At 41.9% G+C, this 20,464-nt stretch overlaps 1 protein-coding gene across 1 annotated transcript; it reads right to left on the bottom strand.

Annotated features, from left to right (window-relative positions):
- Positions 1–4,108: 4,108 nt before the first annotated feature.
- Positions 4,109–8,837, bottom strand: LOC108791850 (interferon-induced very large GTPase 1-like). The gene is given in 2 exon segments (XM_018562444.1): positions 4,109–7,582; positions 7,584–8,837. Coding segments are annotated over 2 exon segments (4,728 nt in total).
- Between the last annotated feature and the right edge of the window lie 11,627 nt (positions 8,838–20,464).

Genomic DNA, 20,464 nt, shown 5'->3' with positions numbered 1-20,464 from the left:
AGTTCAAAGAAAATTTTAAAAAAATTTAATCTGCATGCAAAATGATTTTCCAACTGGCCAAATGTAAAAAAGTAGGGACACTTATTAACTGTGCATGGGGACAGACTGTGTCCAAGGATGATCATCTGTCCCTAACCCCCAGGTAATCGGTGGATGTCCATTTACATTCACACAGTTAAGGCCGCTGTCAGCCTCATTGCATTGTACTAGCTTTCTGGCCGCAGCTATTCGCACACATCTGTGATCACATCCACCAGAATCCGTGGATTCTTGCCCCTGGAACTTGCAGTGTACACCCAATTGCAAGTGTTAACGGGGCCTAACTCTGAAGGTGGTGAAGATCAGGTTTACAACCTCCGTTTTTGCAGAGAGCTTTTCTTGTCATTTTCTCATTGTAGCAGCCGTGCCGCTGTTAGTATAGGGAAGAGTAACCTGGAAGCATCTGCTCTTTTTCAGGGTCAGTGACTCAGAAAGCATTAAAGGAAACCTGGAGTGAGAAATGACTAGGGCTACTATTGTGGGCCTCTCCTCCTGAAAGTACCAAGTCCCTGGCTGTCATTGTGATCCGCTTTCTTCAGTAGTTTCTAGAAAACTGCTCCAGAATATGTTCACAGACTGAAGAGTTCTAATCTCAGTCTGACTTGCCTGGTCCATGTGCTTGTTCAAAGTTCAAAGTAGTATTAAATGAGAATTATGGGAAGACTGAAATACACTCGCGTCAGTTCTTTTGATTGGGAACGGAGTGATCACATACTGCTGATTGCTCAGTTTCTGATCTGCTCCCTACAGAGAGCAGTGACTGTCAGTCATCGCTCCCCGAAGGGATTCCCCCACTTCCCTCTCCGTTCCTCCAGCTCTGACTGGAGGGATAAACGGGGAGGGGTCAGGAACAGCTGGCTCTGCTACTAGAGAGGTAGAGCCAGCTGTCAATCAGGTGATGGGGTGGATCCTGACAATATTGTCAGTATCCGTCCTGGCTGCAGCGCAGCTCTGTTCTGTCAGCATACTGTATAGTGGGCAATAGCCCACTATATTCTGAGTTTTGGGTCACAAGAGGACACAGTACATGTCCTCCTGTTTTGCTTGAGAGAATTATGGCCAAAAAAGGTTGTCCCATAGCTCTTTCTTATACTGTCGAACTTTTTTCAACAATGAATCCAGATCAAACAAATATACATTACCTAGCAACGTATTTACATTTTTATCCTCATGTTTCCAAACAGTTGGCTCCAACTCTCTCAGCTCAGCTTTCCAGAACTTCCTTTCCAGTACAAGATCACAAGGAACAGCAAAGTCTCCACAAGTTGTATATCTACTAGCTTGGAGAAGGGAGGGATGAGGAAGAAGGGGTGGGGAGAAGGGGGAAAGGGAAGTGTCTGGCCTTGCTGTGTCTGCGTGTTTGTGGAGACACACACATCTTACTAGCACACACAAGAGTGGCTCCATAAAACCCTGCAAGGGAAGGGAGCCACCCTGTGTGTGTTCCTGCAGACACACAGAGCTACCTAGCACACACAAGAGTGGTTCTAAAGGACCCTGCAAGGGAAAGGAGCCACCCTAAAATAGGATATCAGAACCAGTGCTCAGGGGACCAGCTGATTTTGCAGGAAGCTAAAACCTAAAAACATTAAGGTGCAGTATTCAGTGTGTGTGATTTAATCAGCATTTGAAATTCCTTAAAAACCTTTTGACTTAAAGGAGAACTATGGGGTTAAGGCTTTTCTGTTAAACCCCACAGAGCCCTGGTGAGATACCACAGGGCTCTATATGGTCTCCCCGGGGCTTTGCTGGGTCTCACCAAGGCTCTGTGGGGTTTAACCAGGGCTGGCAAGACCCTACAGAGCCCAGGGGAGACCCCAAAGTGCCCAGTTGAGACCCCAGAGAGCCCTGGTTAGACCAGGGCTTTCAGGGGTCTCACCAGCACCAGGGCTCCTTAGACCCCTCAGAGCCCTGGTACCAGGGCTCTGTGGGGGTCTCACCAGGGCTCCGAGGGGGTCTCACCAGGGTAGCAGGGCACTGTGGGGTCTCAAAAAGGGCTCTGTGGGATCTAACTAGCCTTGTTAGACCCCACATTCCCCTGGTGAGACCCCACAGTCCCCTGGTGAGACCCCACAGAGCCTTGGCGAGACCCCACAGAGCCCTGGTCTCACCATGGCGAAGTGGGGTCTCACAATGGCTTTGTGGGGTCTCACCAGGGCTCTGTGGGGTCCAACCAGCCTTCTTAGACGCCACAGACAGCTGGTGAGACCCCACAGAGCTCAGGTTAAACCCGGGCTACCTAGGGTATCCACAGGACTATCTAGGGTCACAGTGCTCTCACCATTGCTGTAGCCTATGAAGGCTGCCTCTCACCAGGACTGTGCAGGGAGCGTCTCGCGGGTGGGAGCGTCTCACGGGCGGGAGCGTGCAGGACGAGCCGTTGCTGACTACGTCTCCGTCCATCTGCCCCTGACGATCCACCCTCCAGCCAGATTTAACTCCGCCCTCCCAGCCAGATTCAACTCCGCCCTCCCAGCCAGATTGGGGATCCTCGCACGGTGGATCGGAGGGGTGAGATGGCTTCCGAGTGGCTGGTGGGCGGAGCTCCAGAAGACCACTGGCCGAACGGACGGACCGAGGAAACAGATAAGCTCTTAGCCCTGTCGCTGTCAAACGGAGATGCTCCGTTTGACAGCGACAGGGCTAAGAGCTCATGACGTTACCTGGCTGTGAGGTAATGTGACGGCAGGGCAAATTAGGCGGCCGCGAGGCCCTCGGGAGCGCGAGGCCTAAGGCGACCGCCTAATTTGCCTAATTAAAGAGCCGCCTCTGGGTACATGATCTCCCTTCGGTCCCCTCTGTGCCGTCAGAATGCAGAAGTGAAGTATGTTACATCACCTCCACATTCTTGTGTCACTCTCCAGCTTCAGATGCTGTAGAGAAGCTGATAAAGCAGATCTTCCTAGGTGACATTAGGGGTCTCCATAAAGAGGACCTGTCACATCTCTTTGCTATCACGTAGGGGGGGTTTCTTAGCCCCCTACGTGATAGCAATAAAAAAAATAAGTTTCCCAAATAAATGTAAAGTTACACATAAAAAAGAATAAAAAAAAAAATATATTTTTTTTAAATCCCCACCCATACACACATGCAAACATGCGTTGGGTGCGTGTACCTGCGAAAACAAAGATTACGGCCATTACGCAGCACATGTTACATATCGCCACGAACGTCGCAGTGAGAGCAATACTTCTAGGGCCATCAATCACTAATAACACTAAACTGATGAGCGGTAAAAGCTTTTAAAAGCGTCGCCTATGGTCAATTTTGGGTGTGGTAGTTTTTTGCGATTTCGCACCATTTTTAAGCTTGACATGTTTGGTGTCTATTTACCCGACATGCCCCTGTCGTAATAATAATTGTTTCCTAACATGAGGGGAAAAAAATGGTATAAAATTAATTTCAGTACAGCGCTGCATGACGGAATACATGTCAGTCAAAGTACTGCAGCGCTGAATACTGAAAAATGGCCTGGACAAGAAGGGAGTGTAAGCACCTGATCTTCAAGCGGTTAAAGAATATACACAAATACAATATAACAAACATATGCTTATTATGGTTATATTTATTTGCATGCTTTATGATGTAGATCAATAAAAAAAACGTAAGCATATAAATCCACACAGTTATATTATCTTTATTTACTCCGTCAAAATGTTCTTCCTGAATAATATGATGACTTCCAGATTTACATCTGCAGAATTGGTGGCAAAGCTTTTTGTCTGGGGACACTTTTTTTTTCTAAAGGATTTCACATTCTGCAGAATTTTATGTGAGAAGTAATGAGCTACAAACATTGTATGTAGATGTAATTCTGTACACAAGTAAACATGCTGCCTATGCTGGTCTTCCAATCATTCTCAGACCAACTTTGTATGTACAAATCATCTATCACTGTTGCCTTTAAATCTTCCACGGGGGTAAAACATGCGGAGTGTGTTTTGGTACTCCGAAATGTCCATTCAATTTGTCTGTATCTTTCAGGGTTGCCTTTATATTTTCCAAGCAGTTATACATGAAGAGTGTCTTTTGATTCTCAAAAAATCCATTCAATATGTCAGTATAATTTTTACATATTTTCTTCAAGTTCCTTAATTACTTCCTGCTTTGTTATACAAGCCCACTGAGTTGGAATTGTCCCCCGATTTGTGAATGTGAAGTTGTAATGGCTTTCAAAGTTACGTTGGAAGAAAGAGATCACCCATTTCCAGTAAGATAATGATGAGTTGTCTGGAGTAATAGACCAAGTGTTGTAAGGATGGCCACCATCTCTGTATGTTTTGTAGGGAACACGGTTATCATCCAACACATAACATAAATCACTGGATGCAAGACTGGAGCAAATCTCTATAGAAAAGTAATTTTTCTTGTACCATGGTGTACCTATAATGGCTTGAGGACGATGGTATTGAACACTGTGGTCTCCACTGTGCCCAGAAATAGTATTTGTACATATGGCACCACAAAAAGGACACTGTGCCCAGCACCCAGAAAACTGCTTAAATAGGATTCCGTGAATCATTTGTACAAGATGGGTAAGATCATATTTAGAAAAGAAATAGGTCAGCTTGTTCTCCACAGTTTGAAGAGCCTGTGTCATTGCTTCCTTCAGGAAATCAATGTCGGTTATATTCTGATATTTCACACTCTTGAGATCCTTGCTTGATAGCTTCACATCAATTCCAAGCTGAGAGCAGAAAGTATCCAGCCATTCACCGATATCACCCTTTTTGTCCTTGACTATTGTAGCGGATTTGTTGATGGCCTTTAATATAATGTTTCTGAATTCATCAAGCTTAATGTTTAGAATTTCTGGTATGTTTGTCTTTTTACAATACTGTTTAACACACTCCTTCACAAAGTCACTAATTGCAGATTTTGGATCATCGATATAATGTATATAACACCGAAAATCTTCCTTCTCCGCCAATGACCTGAGTAGACAGAATTCTAGTTTTGATCGGTTTCCATTCAAAGCTTGGTGGTTAGTCTTTACCTCACCAGCTAAGTATATTGCAGACTTCTCATAGACACCTTGCTGAATGGCCTCTTCCAACTTGTTGCACAGGAAATCTGCCAATGTTGTGATTTGTTTTTTTCCCTTGCAAGAGATTTTAAAGCTTTCCCATAACTCATTCCTCTTACTTGCCAGGTAGATGAGGGGGTTATTGGCTTTCCAAAAAGCTTCTGAAAGCCTGTCAAAGCTGTGTGCTGCTTTCTGACAATAGAACAGGTAGGCATAAAATGTAAACTCCTTTCTGAATTTAAATTTTTCTAACACTTCACTTATTTCAGAGGTTATCATATTCAGAAGTTCATGGAAGTAAACATACTGGTAATCTAGTTGTTCCTGCTGCTTTGAAACTATGTATTCATGCATTCTCTTGTTTAGAATATGTACTATACGGATTATTGCTATCCGAGTATCATCTGAAAGACTTTCCATAAGCACAAGATATTTTCGTTTGCTTGACATATATTTACTGAATTCTTTTAGTAAGTCGGTCCACCGGTAAGAATCATTGATTGTATCCACTAAGTTAGATTCGCTTTTGAAGCGCTCGAGGAACACATTTTCTAAATCACAGTTGATTTGTGGAGGTTTAGGAGTATATGTATCCTTAGTTACTTTAGTGATCAGAGAATTCCACATTGTGTTGAATATTTCACTCAATTCTTCATCACTGACATATTTTCCCTGCAAAGACGGGGCCAATGCTTTGCTTTCAGCCAACATTTCATCTTCATATTTTTCTCTCAGTGTATTTATAGTTTTACTGTTGTTCTTTGATCTAATTAACTCGTTAGCTTTTTTATGCATCTCTTGTATCATGTCATCTTTGACTTCAGCCACTCTCTTTTCAGTATTAGCTAACCATTGAACTAATATCCCTGTGTCCTTATCACCTTCAAAAAATGCCTTAAGCTCCCCTAGGACTGTGCTGTAGATCTCTTTAAAATGTTGATTTAAAGACATCCTATCAACCTCATTTATTTCATTCTTGTAAATTTGGTTGGTGATTTCTCTTTGAAGGGTCAACATGTGTTTCCTTAATTTCCATGTCCATTGACTGTATTTTACTTCCAGTTTGTTGTATGCAGCAATTTCAAGTGAATTTTTGAAGCTGAATACAAAATTCTCATTAAGCAATGCATTCCACAAATCATTTATTCGAGTTCTGAATGTAGAGATATTTAAAATATTGTGTTGCCCTTCCTGTTTTCCTGATTCAAGTATAACCTGTCTTAGCATTTGAACATTCTGACTGTAACTTGGATTTGGGGGAGCCATGGGAGGGTCACCTGCCCAGAGGTGGGCAAAGTAATGGATATGCGTGTTTACATCAAATCTTATGACGTCATTAAAACAAGTCACATCACATTGCTCTTGCTGTGCAGCACACAAAGTCATTTCATCAAGTTTCTCCTGAAGCCGTCTCCTTCCATCCATGTTTTTCTCTTTGGCTGTAATTTCTCCTACATTTTGATGAACAAATACACAACTAGGTTGTAGATTGACTTTCTTCATCCTCAAAAATGCTTTAACAGCAATCTGTAGGATGTCCTGCATCTCACTAGGATTTTCCCCAAAAATGTTGATCAATGTGAGGTTACCCAGGCCAATTACAAAAGTAGCCAATTCATTGTCAGGATTAAGAGCATTTTGTTTTGAGAGTTCAACAGCTTTCAGTCCTTCTGTATCCACAACAAGCACATAGTCAAAGTTCATTTCTTGTCGGAGTTCTTTGTCAACCTCTAAAAGCTGCATAAATGCTCCTCTAGTACATCTGTCAGCACTCACCGCAAACGGAAGACCAAACATAGCATTGAGTAAAGTGGATTTTCCAGTACTTTGCATACCTAATACAGAGAGGACATACAGCTTTTTATCTCCTAATATTTCAATCAGCTCATCCAGAATGGCTCGAATCCATCTCAGTGGTATGTGTGCAGCATCACCATCCATCAGTTCAATCGGATACCCTGAGACCATAAGATTGGCAGCAACTTTTGGCAATGTGAAAAAAAATGTATCCTTTCTTTTAAAGGTTTCTAAAGCTTCATATATTTGTCCCATTTCTCTCAGAATGTGTTCAAGGCCAAATGTTGAAATTTCAATTTCAACCGATAATTTCTCGAAAACTTTCTCCATTGTTTCTATAATTTGTTTATTTTTATTTTTCATTTGTTTTTCTGCTTTTAGTTTTGACCATTTATTGTGGTAGTCCTGGTAAAGCACTGAAAGAGTTTTTGAAGACAGATCATCTAAATACATGCTAAACCACCGGAGAAAGTACATTTTTGAGCCGTGATTGCCCGATTGTAGAATATCCAGGAACGATCTCATGAAATCATTAAGGGGATATGCACTTTTAAACTGTTTATTCCTTATTGCCTGTTTTTCAGACTGGATGTTGCTCCGCTGTTGCTCAATGCTCATGTTACTATTTTGCTTCAGTCAAGTCACTTCTTTGTCTTTCTTGCACCATTTATTCCAGAGATCTCCTTGTAGTGGGAGAAAGTATTTCTTCATGGCTGATACATTTTTTTTCTTTTAACAATGATAGTAAAACATCTGCTTGTTCTTTTCCCTGTTTGCACTGTTCTTTGTCTTCATCCACTACAAAGCCATGTTTCCTGGCAATGCTGGCACATATGTGAAGTGAATATCTTTTCTCTGAAACAGCCAACAAAGATGTTATAGTTTTTGATATATGTTGTAACAATTCTGCTTCATTTCTGTTTTTTAAACCTATTTGTATTTTGGTGCCTTTAGGCGGAGGACTCTGTTCTTTGTCTGCACGGAGGCAAATTAGTGATTTTGAGGAATGTAATAGCCACTCTAACAGTTTTTTCCCTTTTGTGTCCAACTCAGCAAATAGAACGACAATGACAGAAGAAATGTCTTCTAAGAATTTCATTTGGAGGTCATGTTCTGTGGCATCACCATGTAGATTAGTGAATGCAATACAGTCATCAAATGTCTCATCACCTTTTCCACCTGGAAAATACCAGGCAATCTCTGTCACTCCATTCATCAGGAAAGCATTTTGTGTGCTTCCTCTGCAATGTCTATGATAGAAGATATCATGCTTCTGTTTACTAATCAGCCAGTTCAATAACTGTGATTTAGAGGAAGAAGATGGACCAAGACGAATGAAGGATATGATGGGAGTCTCTGTTTCTTTAATGAATGTGTCATAAGATTTGCCACTTTTATTTTTCCACTTCTTTTTAATTTCCTGAAAAGACCAAAGTGGGAACTCTATAAACTTTGTGCTGGGAATAGTTACCAAAAGTGGAAGAGCAAACAGACAAAATTAAAGTTTTGTGTAAAGATACTGTCGCATGAAATCATTAGCACAATGGAAAATTGACATTTGGACATTCATTGGGTTAAAAGGTTGTTCACTGTTTGACTTTTGCTGCTCAAAATCTTCTTTTTCAGCAACTTCCAGAAATTGTTCTACAAGATCAGTGCCATCCATGTTTTCTTCTTCTTGAATGATCCCCACCTTTGCATGGACAGGTTCACTATCGCATGCACACTGTACATATCTTGCATGAAAGTCTAACATAAGTAATTTCTGCAGGAAATGGAGAGGAAGTTTTTTTTCATCAGAAATCTGTTCAACCAAAGAAGGTTGACAAATCTTATGAAAATCAGCATTCTTCATTTTTTGTGGGTAATACTTCTTAAGGTCCAGTCTATCCAGCAGTAGTAAAAAGTCCTTCTCCATGCTGCTGTAATTCTTTGCTGCATTATTTTTAGTAGAGGTCTTTTCTTCCTTGTACATATTCTGTCCAGTGGCAATCACAGTTTTTCTTAATTCTATGTTTGTTGCTTCACCATAGCTAAATGCTCTGAGATATTCCTCTAATTTGTACCATTCACAATGTTCTGAATAATGTTTCATTTTTTTATCAACTTCAGGAGAAATACGTCCTGCCATGTGTCTCTTCATAAAATGCAGACGTTCTTTTTTCTGTTCCAAATACATTTTTTGGTACTCACCTACAGATGTCAGGCCTGTGTACAGGACAAATGCTTGAGCCCGATCAGTGCATTGACTTCTGATGCTTGTGTACACCTTATATGTTACTTGCATCTGATTTCTCAGAAACTCTATTTCTTTGAATCCCAAAAGATTTTGAAAGTTGTAGTTTTGAATACAGTACCCAGAGTTGTTGGCAGTGCAAAGCATCAGTAGTTCTCTGTCTGTTTGATTGGTTTTCCTTAGGAAGCTTAGACAGGAATACAGTAAAAGACTGATGTTCATTGTAGCTTTAATCTTTGCCTGAAGCTGATCGTTACAGGATGAGTATATGTTCACCTTAACTTCCTCCTTAGAAATATCTAAAAAAACAAAGAAGCTGTGCAAAATAAGACACAGTAATTCTGTCAAGTTCATCTTTGTTAGTGTCATATATCCATCTCATTATAAGTGAAGCATTAGGAGAGTTTTCAATGGAAGAAATGTGAAGCCCCACTAAGTCTTTCAATAAAGATTTTATAAGATTTGTGTCTTCTGTAGAATTGTATTTGTAAATAATACTTACTAAAAATGATAGCAGGCTTTTATCTGACAGACAAAGAATTTTCCAAGCACTGGACAATCCTGATGTTTTGCAGAGTTCCAGTTTAAACTCTCCTAATTCCTGTAAGTGTTTTCCTGCATTGCTCACATCCCAGAACTTTACATCCTCCAAGAATAAATTTGCTTTTTCTAAAGCATTTGGTAGATTTTGCCCAATTATCATTTCTGTGGCCAGACCAGTATTTGACCTGTAATGATCAATCAGACAAGAAGCAAGTTTTACATTGTCTATGAACTCCTCCTTGTGATTGTCCACAATAATCTTCCATACTGGTATCAGCTGAAATCCACGATCTATGACACTCCAGGTTTTGTTACTGGTTACCAAACCAGATTTCCACTGTAGGAAAGAATCAGCATCTGATGGGCCTCCAGTTTTAGTAACAAACAATTGAACATCTTTCTGAAGGTTGGATGTATTTGAATTGTGCGCAGATCCCATTATATTTGTTTTTGAACAGTCAAATCCAGCATAACTATCACCCACATAGATGTTCAGTGCTTCAGATGTCATTTTTTTTGCTTCTTCAGTCTTTCTGCTGTCTACTTCTACCATGAATGCCTTCCACCAGAATATCCCACCAAAGTGTATTGGCCCAATATTAACATGTGAGCCAAACCTCTGGAAAAACTGTGAACATTTTGTTGACAAAATCGGTGCATTTGAATCAATTGCTAACAACGTTTCTATCTCCTGTAATGCTTTTAGCGCAGAAGGGGAAAGTCTCACCTGATCCTTTCGTAAGTAACAGGATGCTAAAGGGATGTAATTATACCTGGTGGTACAATGGCAATGGTGTTGAAATGACTGTTTGCTTGTGTGCTCAGACTCTGAAGAATTGGAACTAATTTTTAGACCAAATCCCATGAAACCTGAAGTAAGTGAAGTACTTAAACTTAACCCAAATGTCTCAACTATTTTATGAAAGTTGAATTCCTCTTCCTGAGAAGTAAATTCTTTTTCTTCAAAAACAGTACTTTGTTCTGGACCAGCAAGTTTGAAGCCCTCTGGGATACATAGAAGTGGTTCACGTTTCTTAAACATATCTTCTGTGTTTTTGGTTTGGAAAATTCCCTCCAGTGCTAGGCCTCCAGATGAATATTGAATGACCTCCTCATCGGTTAAGTTTTCTTTTTTTTAATAGGACTTCTCTCTGAGGTTAATCTGCTTTTCAAAGTGTTTTACTAGATCCAACAATGATTTCTTAGGCAGTGCTGAGTATTCAGTGGGAACTTCCAGAATCTTCCACATTTCTTTTTCATTCTCTTTAACAATGTCATCGAGTCGACTTTTCCCTTTAGATGCCATTTTTTTAACTCTGCTATTAGATTATGTGCTTGTTCATTTTTCTCCTTTATCAATTGGTTTCTCTTTTCTTGTACTTCAGCAATATTCACACTGTTGTCAGGTATATTAAACAATTTATGTAATGCCCTCTTTTCCCAGGGATAGCGAAGCTTTTCCTCTATCACCAAGCATTGTTCAGGCTGAATATAGTTTAATGATTGAACATTTCGTATGCCCAAACATTCTTCTATGATGGAAAGCCAGTATTTGGGATCCAAACCAGTCTCCTTCAGTTTATTGTTAAGATTGCCATTAGCAGAGCAGTCATTGGATTCGTGGTCTGACATATCTATAGAAAAAACAAAACAATTATACAGGGTGACCTTTCTGTATAGTTTTCCTTCACCAAGTACAGTCTTTTACATGGCAGTAAAAGGCAGGTTCTCCTTAACATGGCAATCTCTCCCAAAGTTATCCCTTGTCACTGCCCCCTCCCACTATCAACTCCTTTTTAACTGCAAAGCACCTAAATGCTGCACTGATTAAGGCTCAATTTCATTTTTTTTTGTAACCTCTTTGCCCGCCTCCCATCACTTTTTGTTTATAATTTCCACTACATATATATTGTTTTCCCTGTAGCCATGAAGCCAATCCGGTGATGTCATGGATCATTCCCCTTCTCCTCCAGAGGTGACTGTGGGTGGACCTTATTCCTGGAAAGTGTGACACTTGCATAAGCACATGTGAGCACAGCTCTATCTAGGAGTGCTCTGAACCCAGGCTGCATGATAACACACCTCAGGAGGTATGAATTATGGGGGCATGTATATGGCCGGGGTCGCAAAGTTAGTTGGATGAATCTGGACACCATTCAACCTTGAAGACCACCAGTACTGAGTGGAGTGGAAAGTCTGAGTAGAGGAGAGTATTGTTGATAGAGTTAAATTTTCAGGTCTACCAGACCATGGATTATTTTAGACATAGTGTTGTGCAATAAGATGTAACATACTGTATATACTGCAGGCAATGTGTGATGCAACACAAAGAAAACATTTTACCATGCTTTTAGGTCATCATGCAACTTAAACCTTAAAGTGCTCCATGCCCAAACTATGGACCAGAAAATGTATACATTCTTGACCCCATAACACCAAATGTACATATACGTGTGGCTTCACAGTGGTGGGCTTTGAAGCTGAGCTGCCATATATATGCCTACAGCAGGAGTTCCGTGTCTCTGATTGGAGCATAATCACTCCTCACCCCCGACACAGTGGCCGCATTGTCACTGACAGATCCTGGTCACTGTTTACACTGGGAGTCAATGTACATTGATAATGTGAACACTGTTACAGTCAATCACAGGGATCGTATGACCGGGAATCATCTCTGGTGTTTCGACATTTTAAAGGGCCAGCTCCAGCCAGCTCACCTTTAGAAATGTTTAGTAATGACAATCTACAAACACATACTTCTAGATAGTTGCCTGCTTTGTATTCTTTGCATACCTTATTTCTCTTTTCTTTCCCAGTCTTCTGACACTGGCCATTTTAATTAAGGGCCAGATTTACTAGCTCTCCTTTCACTTCCTGAAAATCTGGCTCATGTGACTAGTACATGTGACCATGCACATTATCTCAGGAGGTGGAAAATGTCCCTGAGATCTCAGATGAGATTTGTAACCTTCCCAGGATGCAACGCATTGGCACATTACACAATTGGTGCCAGAAGTAGACCAAGAAGTAGAGGAACTCCATTTGTAAGTAAATGAAAAACATGTTTGTTTATTTGTTTAACTAATGAATATAAGATGCTTTTAAATCAGCATGCAGAGCTGAATGTTTTACTTTAACAAGCAGTAAAATACCTTTAAATAAGCCCTCACTGACCTGTCTAGCTGCTTGTACTATGAAATGATACAATCTCTAAACATTCTTTTTTTGATTTATCAAAACCTAAATAATCTATTCAATTGGTATCAAATCAGACAGGTCCCTGCACTACAAAGTAAATGGTAGATCACAAAGAGATTATATACATTAGATTGTATAATAAACACCTGCTTGGTGTTTATTATAAAGGGCTGGAAGGCAACCAAGATTCTGCTCTCCATAGGAAAATGGGAAATAAGGTATTTCAGTGTCTCTGTTGTGAACTTGGAAGATGAATCTCTCCACAATGCAGAGGTAAATAAAGGCTTGATTTAAAGTGTTTTTACTGCTAGTTCAGAATATGTAAATATGTTAGTGTGCATAATCTGGGTACAGGTTCACTTTAAGCATACTGCTTAGATTTACATTATTCCTGTAAACCAGGGGAGCCCACAATTTTTCAAATGACAAGCTCAATGAGATCTACCAACGAAAAAACACCTGCATTCAGGGGGGGAGGGAGCATGGCGGTGCATTGAAGTCAATGGCACCGCAGCCACGCCCCTCACCCACAGTGTGATTGCCCGCACCTGGAATGCATGCACATTAGTGCCTGCATTCCGGTCCAGTGTGTGATCTGCAAAAATGCTGCAAGCACTATTTTTGCTGATTGCACTGGACCGGAATGCAGGCAGGCAATCACACTGTGGGCGGGGGGCATGGCTGCGGTGCCATTGACTTCAATACAATCCCACGCCCCCCCTTCTGCCCCTGAACGCAGGGAGTTGGACGGCTTGCATTCCAGTGTGTTCTAGAGGCACCAGCGTCCTGTCCTCCTGCGGTGCTCGTGTGGCCGACGTTGCACACGGGGAGAGGTGTCCTGCCCCTTTCCGTCTTTCCAGCGCCCTGCCTCCAGGATTTTTTTTTTATTATTTCTTACTTTTTATTTAATTAACATTTGTTTTACTTTTTACATTTTTTTTTCTGTTTGGGGGGGGAGGGTAGTTCGGGGAATTATTAGGGGTTTAAACATATTTCCCTTTTAAAATAGAAAAAGAAATTGAGGACACAAAGTCCTCAATCTCTTTTTCTGCAGCCTCTGTTCTAAATGAATGGAAAGCACAGAGACTTCCCATTCATTCAGAAACTGTACAGAGTGGTACTCCCCATTGAGAAACTCATGAATGAACAGGAAGTGATGTAAAGCACATCCGGCTGCTCCACTTCTCCTCAGATCCCCGCTGCATACAGATGGTGAGAGCAGCGGGGATCCAGAGAAGCCCCACGGCAGGAGGACAGGACATCGCGATCTACCTGGGATCGCTTTGCAATCGACTGGTAGATCGCAATCAACCTAATTGTCACCCCTGCTGTAAACTATTTGTAAGAAGGAACCCTTATCTTTGCAATGACAACAAATACATCTTTAGAAATCTATAAATAGTGTAACAAGGACACTCCACTGAAGACCGGAGGTGCAAGTACAATGCAGTTTATTTGCTTTCAAAACGAAAGATAACACGAAATCCAACATAAATAGCCTGCTGTAGCATAACAGATAGGGGCTCACCAATCCTCGAGTTGTCACGTACACTCAAGGTGTCCCAGTCTTTTAACAAGTCTCTCTCGCAGCACTGCTGCTCCGGCCTCAATCTTTAGGGCCACTGTCTGGTTCCTCCAGACAACAGCAATAACATGCCAATCCTCTCAATATGGTTCACAAACCCGCAGCTCCCTGCTGCCCTGGCCTCCACACTGACTCCGGGGTGGAGCTCTCCTGACTCACAGGTGGGGCCCTGAACACCTCCCAGCACACACTTCATGAGGGATGTAAACAGGTGCACAATCAGGTGCTGGTCACCACCAAAGCATGGACCCAGGAATGGAGATTTCTTCCCACCCAGAGCTCTAAGAAATCTCCTGGCTCCAGGATCCCAACCTTGATCCAGAAAACCCAGAAAGAACTGAAAAGGCAGTTCTCTCCTGGTACCAGTAATGTCTTCCTGGAGCCACTCAGCCCCTCTGGCTGAGAACCCTGGGTGACTTTGAGGCCACCTAACACCGTGGTATTGCCTCACAATGCCACAATAGATACTTCTAGATAATTTACAGCTTTTATTCTTTGCATACCTTAATTTTCCTCCCCATTTTTCTCACAGTGGCCATTTTTACAAAGGGCAGATGAATCCATCTCCCTTTATTTCCTGGAACTCTGGTACATGTGACTAGGATATGTGACCATGTAAATCATCTCAGAAGAGGAACTCCTACTGCAACTAAAATCATTGCAATTATATGTAATGGATTACTACACAGACAAAAAATAGTTGCCATGTAATGTGTTGCCTATTACTCACTTTCCAGTTCCTGCGTTATTCTCCACTTTCATAACTTAATGGTTTTGCTTAGTCTCCATTCACTGCTCACTTGATCCCCAAGCTGCCTTTAGAACATAATTTTAATGTCCTGATCCCAAAAGCCACAACCTGTAAAATATGCCAAAGGTAAGTTGCAAAAATGTGCAAAACAATTAGTAAATAACACCTACATAACCACACCATGACAATAAGAGAATTATTTCTTTGAAGGTTACTATTCAAAGTTATCAGTCAGTTTTGGTCACAGTAGTACAGTAAATCACCTCCATAAATAAGTGAACTGAGGTGAATAGCAGTTCACCGTGAAATGACCCAATACAATGTAAAATCTGGATTGAACAAACCAATCTGCTTATCACCATTAACTGAGGCGCATTTCTGGGATTTGAATACAACCAAACGGGCACATTTTTGGCAAATACTCCAGATGAATTTTGGGAAACCCATAATCCACTGCATAGCCTTTGGCAAGAGCCATTAATTTGGGGGAACGCTAATCTGCAGCCATATTCGGATCACTGCAGCCATATTGTCAGCGTGCTGGAGTTGTTATAGGGAGAGCTGACAAACTGAAGTATTTAAAGTAGATGTAATCCCAACTGAATTATTTAACTCAGCACTTCCATCGTTAACTCTATATAATTATTTTTCCCAGAACTAAACACCTGAAGGGTAACCAGGAGAAGAGTGTGGAGGGTATGACCGCATGCAGTATGTGCAGGAGAGGAGTCTTGAGGGCATGACAGAGGGCAGTATGTGCAGAAGAGGGTGCAAACAGTATGACAGAGGACATATTTGTAGAAGGGATATGGATGGTATGACAGCAGACAGTATGTGCAAAAGTGAATTACAGAGGGTATAACAGTCAGTATGTACAGAAGAGGTTTGCAGATTATATGGAGGGAGGTAGCATGTGCTGGACAGTAATGCAGAGTGTATGCCAGGGGGCAATATATGCAGGTGAAGGTTGCGCAGTGTATGGCAACGGGCTGTACGTGTAAGGGTGGATTGCAGAGGGTATTACAGGGTGAATTGCGTGCAGGAAAATATTCTTAAAGTGTTTAGGAGGTGGGGGGGGAGATATATGTGCAAGAGAGGAGTACTGAGGGTATGACAGTGGGCAGTATGTACAGTAGGGGAGTCCAGAGGAATGCCAAGCAGCAGTATGTGCAGGAGAGAGTTGTGGAAGGTATGACAGCAGGCATTATTTGAAGAAGAAGGTGTAGAGGGCATGACAGTAGGAAGAACAGAGAATATTTTGACTCACAAGTGGTGGTTTCTTTTCATAATAAACAACCAAATCACTAACAAATATGGTCATAGCCATACTGGTCAATCACAAGGATGCCAAACAATACATTTGACACCCATTTACATAGCCAAGTAATGATAGAGCTGCAGCATGGGAGCTAAACTTTTCACACAGAGGGTTTAGAGAGGGGAGCCATATATAGGTTAAATCAGTCCCCAGGAAAAAGACCAACTAAAATTAAAGCAGGCTATTCCGGGCCAGTGGAGAGGATCAGGTTAACAGCACCACATTATGTGAAAATGGTAGGGAAGATACTGAAACCAAAACAGAAGGTGTGGGTCAGTAGAATTGGGGACAATGAAAGGTAAAAAGAGGACACCAAAATTGAAATCAGGTTATTAGCAGGGACTAGGTCATAGAGTCCAGAACAGTGAAGGCAATGCTGGGGACGTATGCCACCGACCAAAGGCATACGGCGGCACAGAACTGTTTCCAGCTGGCCAGCTCATTATGTTATACGTCGATGGTTTTGATGGTCCCCTGTAAATGAATAGTTGTCACCAGCTGCTGACAAGCCGCTGATGACAGTTATTCACTAAAAATTTTCCCCGGCCGCTGCACCCGGCAGCTTCTCTGCCTGTGAAGCTCTCTCCTCCCCGCCCGGGGCCGCTCCATGCCCCGATCTGTTTCCCCTTGGATCCATGCTGCTCTCCCCTGCCTGTACGGACAGAGGCAGCATGGATCCAAGGAGAAACAGACCGCTGAAAGTGGCAGGGGGGTGGAGGAGAGAGCCGTGATTTTCAAGATGGCTGAGCGGAGGATCGGTAAATGTGTGTAATATTTACCAATTCTTCTATGTGCAGAATAAAATAACTGGGGACATTGTAAGAAAGTATATTACTGACATGGAAGAATCACACAGCAAAAATGTCAAAAGTGCGTCAGTCATTTACGAACAGAAACGAAAAACAAGCTAAATCATGAAGGGGTTAATATTGTATTTTTATCGGTTTAATAATAATAATTTGATAAACATTTGCACAATTATCGCCGAACCTACAAAATTAGTAGCACAATCTTTTTATTCTACCAGTCCTGTGCTTTTAGGAAATGGATAGTTTGGGGTGTCTTTTACAAACTCTAAAAGCAGCAGTTGAAAATGAAAAAAGTGAAAAATGCAAAAATGGTCTGGCCAGCTGAGGTTAAAAGCATTATGCAGGGCTTGGCAGCGAAAGGGTTCAAATGGAAATGAGGCAGTAAAGCCGAGATTCCCACTGGACCAGTGAAGATGAAACAGATTTATGGTGTGGTGCACTGAATAAATGTGGGGGATAGAAATATTTCCCCTCCTCCTTACCCATTCAAAAAAAGTCTTGCATTCCATTTACAGAAAACTGCAGAAAGTTTAGTGGTACTCTTTATTGGCCAACTTAAGTTTTTAAAGATGCAAGCATTTGGGTTTCCTTAGATCCCTTCGTCAGGCTTTATACATTTGAGAAATGTATAAGGAATCTAAATTCCTTCCTATTTCCCCAGATAAAAAAAGCCCTCCTGAGATCCTCCAATGACAAATCATGCTGTGGGGGGCACTATTGTATTTTTTTGCCCAGGGCCCACCAGAGTTTTGAATCGGCCCTAACGGCATGTATAAGCCGTATTACTTTGTTTTCATGTATTGAATTACTTAAAGGCTCAGCGATAGCCGCTCACGTAGTGGAGACCCCTGGCTGCTCTTACAGATGTCACTGCCCCCATATAGGAATGAGGCAGATTTTCTGACCAGTTTGATACTACACAGTAGTATCAAATGTACATAGATGTCTCCATATGCTGGAGACAGATTGATCGGAGGGGGGAAGAGGGGGAGAGAGGGGGAGAGAGAGGAGGAGAGAGAGGGGGAGAGAGAGGGGGAGAGAGAGAGGGGGAGGAGATTGTGTCATTTTTCCCAGCTATGGGCAGCTCAGAGCATTGACCTCCACCTTGGATGTGAGATTTTACATGTTTGCTGTTCCATATTTACATCTCCGGTACAAATTGATGGATTCTCCCACTAGTGGATGTCTATAATGGAGAGTGTGCTCAATGTAAATAATGACAAACTAAACCTGGTTAATAAAAATGTTGCATTTATCCACCTCCTGTCCACATCTAAACACCCGCACGGTAGGCTTGTAGATGTGGGTGGGCGTTTTAAGATATTTCCCCACCCGTCACCTTCTGAGAACCTGTCACCTCCGAATGCTATCACACATTCCTTACCATCTTGTCTTTAATTGTATTGTGATTGTAATGTCTTCCCTATATTGTACAGCGATGCTATATAATTCCTGTATAATAATAATCTGCAGAGCACAACATGTATGGGGGTCCCGTGATTTCAACTGGTGGCCCTGCCTCCTGGGACTACACACATGCACTACCCCGGTAACACTGCCAAGGCGCTGACATTTTTTTATTGCGGGGGGGAGGGGTTGGAGTGGGGGGCCCTTCATGGTTTCTTGCACCGGAGCCCTAAGGTTTCCAGTTATGCCTCTGCAGCCATTTATGTAGTGCTGACAACTTACACAACGCTTTACATTCAAATCTGTGCAATTGTATCAACAAACCACAACTCTCGTTAGGTCATATATAGGTCAGCAGTCAGTCTGAGTCTAAAGAGTTAACAGAGAGCGGACAGAAATATTTCTACTGATGGATCGGACAGATGGAACTGGAACACAGCTGTCAGGATGTTACTTCTGGTAACTTTTTACAAATATGTATGTGTCTCTGGGAGTCATGCCTGTAGCTGTCAAGAGTCTTGCAATGCCTCATGGGATTTGTAGTTCCACAACAGCTGGAGGACCGGAGTTTGCCTACCACTGTTCTAGATAATAAATTGATCAATCTGATGAACACTATAATGTACAGTGATCTTACCGCTCACGTCATTGCTCTACAATCGAATGGCTGAGAAGAGATCCAGAAAGTGCAGAGAAGCCAGAAGTACAAATCAGAGTACTAGAGTTCAACTCTGAGGAGAGAAGTACAGTACATCCTGTTAATTGGAGCACCATTCGATCCCTGCCCAGAGCACAATGACAGATGTGCGTTACTATAGGAAATTCCCCGCTATTTATCCAAACCCGATCTGCTGTCGAGGTCACCCCTCCGTCACGTGATTCTGTAGGCTCGTCTTTCCTTCTCATGAAAGGCTGCGGACATGCAGAGCCCTCCTTATAAAGATTTCTTCATGCTGGCTGAAACATTAACCCTTCATCTACTATAATCCCATCCAACAAGATTCATTACTGGACATTCCTTTAATCACTATGATAAAACCCAAATCCTGCTAAAAGGATTTCATTACCACTTCATCCACTATATTAAAATGTTAAAGAAATCATTCCTGGATTTTTTTTTATTTCTCCTTGTGTGAGAAAGAGGGAGCTCAGTCCTGATGGCATGTGAATGCAGGGATCTCAAGTCTCCCTGATGTTCAGGGAGTCTCCCTCTAATAGATAGCGGCTCCCTGACGTCCGCGAGAGAGGCATTTTCTCCCTGAAAGGTTTACTCTGAGTAAACCTTTCTGGTAAGATATCAGTGGGTAAAGTTTCAGAGTGAGGCTTGCCTCCTGGAGGAAGGTCATGTGATCTCTAGAATAGCCTCAGAACGAGGCTCGGCTCTCAGAAGGAAGAAGCTACTTGCTGCACAGAGAGGGCGGACATAGACTACTACTGAGAGCAGGCACAGGCACTGAGATCTGCTGCTGCAGGGCTGGGAGAGTGCTGTTAACCCTTTGTGGATAATATAGAAACAATTATATGTCCTGGTTGTCTATAGTTATAGAGAACATTTATTTAATTTGCTGCCCATAGCAACTAGTCCACTGTGTATCAGGGACTTTACTCCTCAGTGTTTTTTTAAAAAGGTCTCGGGCTGTCTAATTGTGACCTTTACACTGACAGATACTTGAACATCAATTCACAAATCTGATGTATATATAAATAAATAAATATATATATAATGTTTTCCCCCATAATTTTGTGGTATTAATC

Source organism: Nanorana parkeri, unplaced genomic scaffold (genome assembly GCF_000935625.1).
Source record: "Nanorana parkeri isolate BGI_ZX_2015 unplaced genomic scaffold, ASM93562v1 scaffold578, whole genome shotgun sequence".
Classification (NCBI taxonomy): domain Eukaryota; kingdom Metazoa; phylum Chordata; class Amphibia; order Anura; family Dicroglossidae; genus Nanorana; species Nanorana parkeri.
This window is presented reverse-complemented; position numbering and strand designations above follow the sequence as displayed.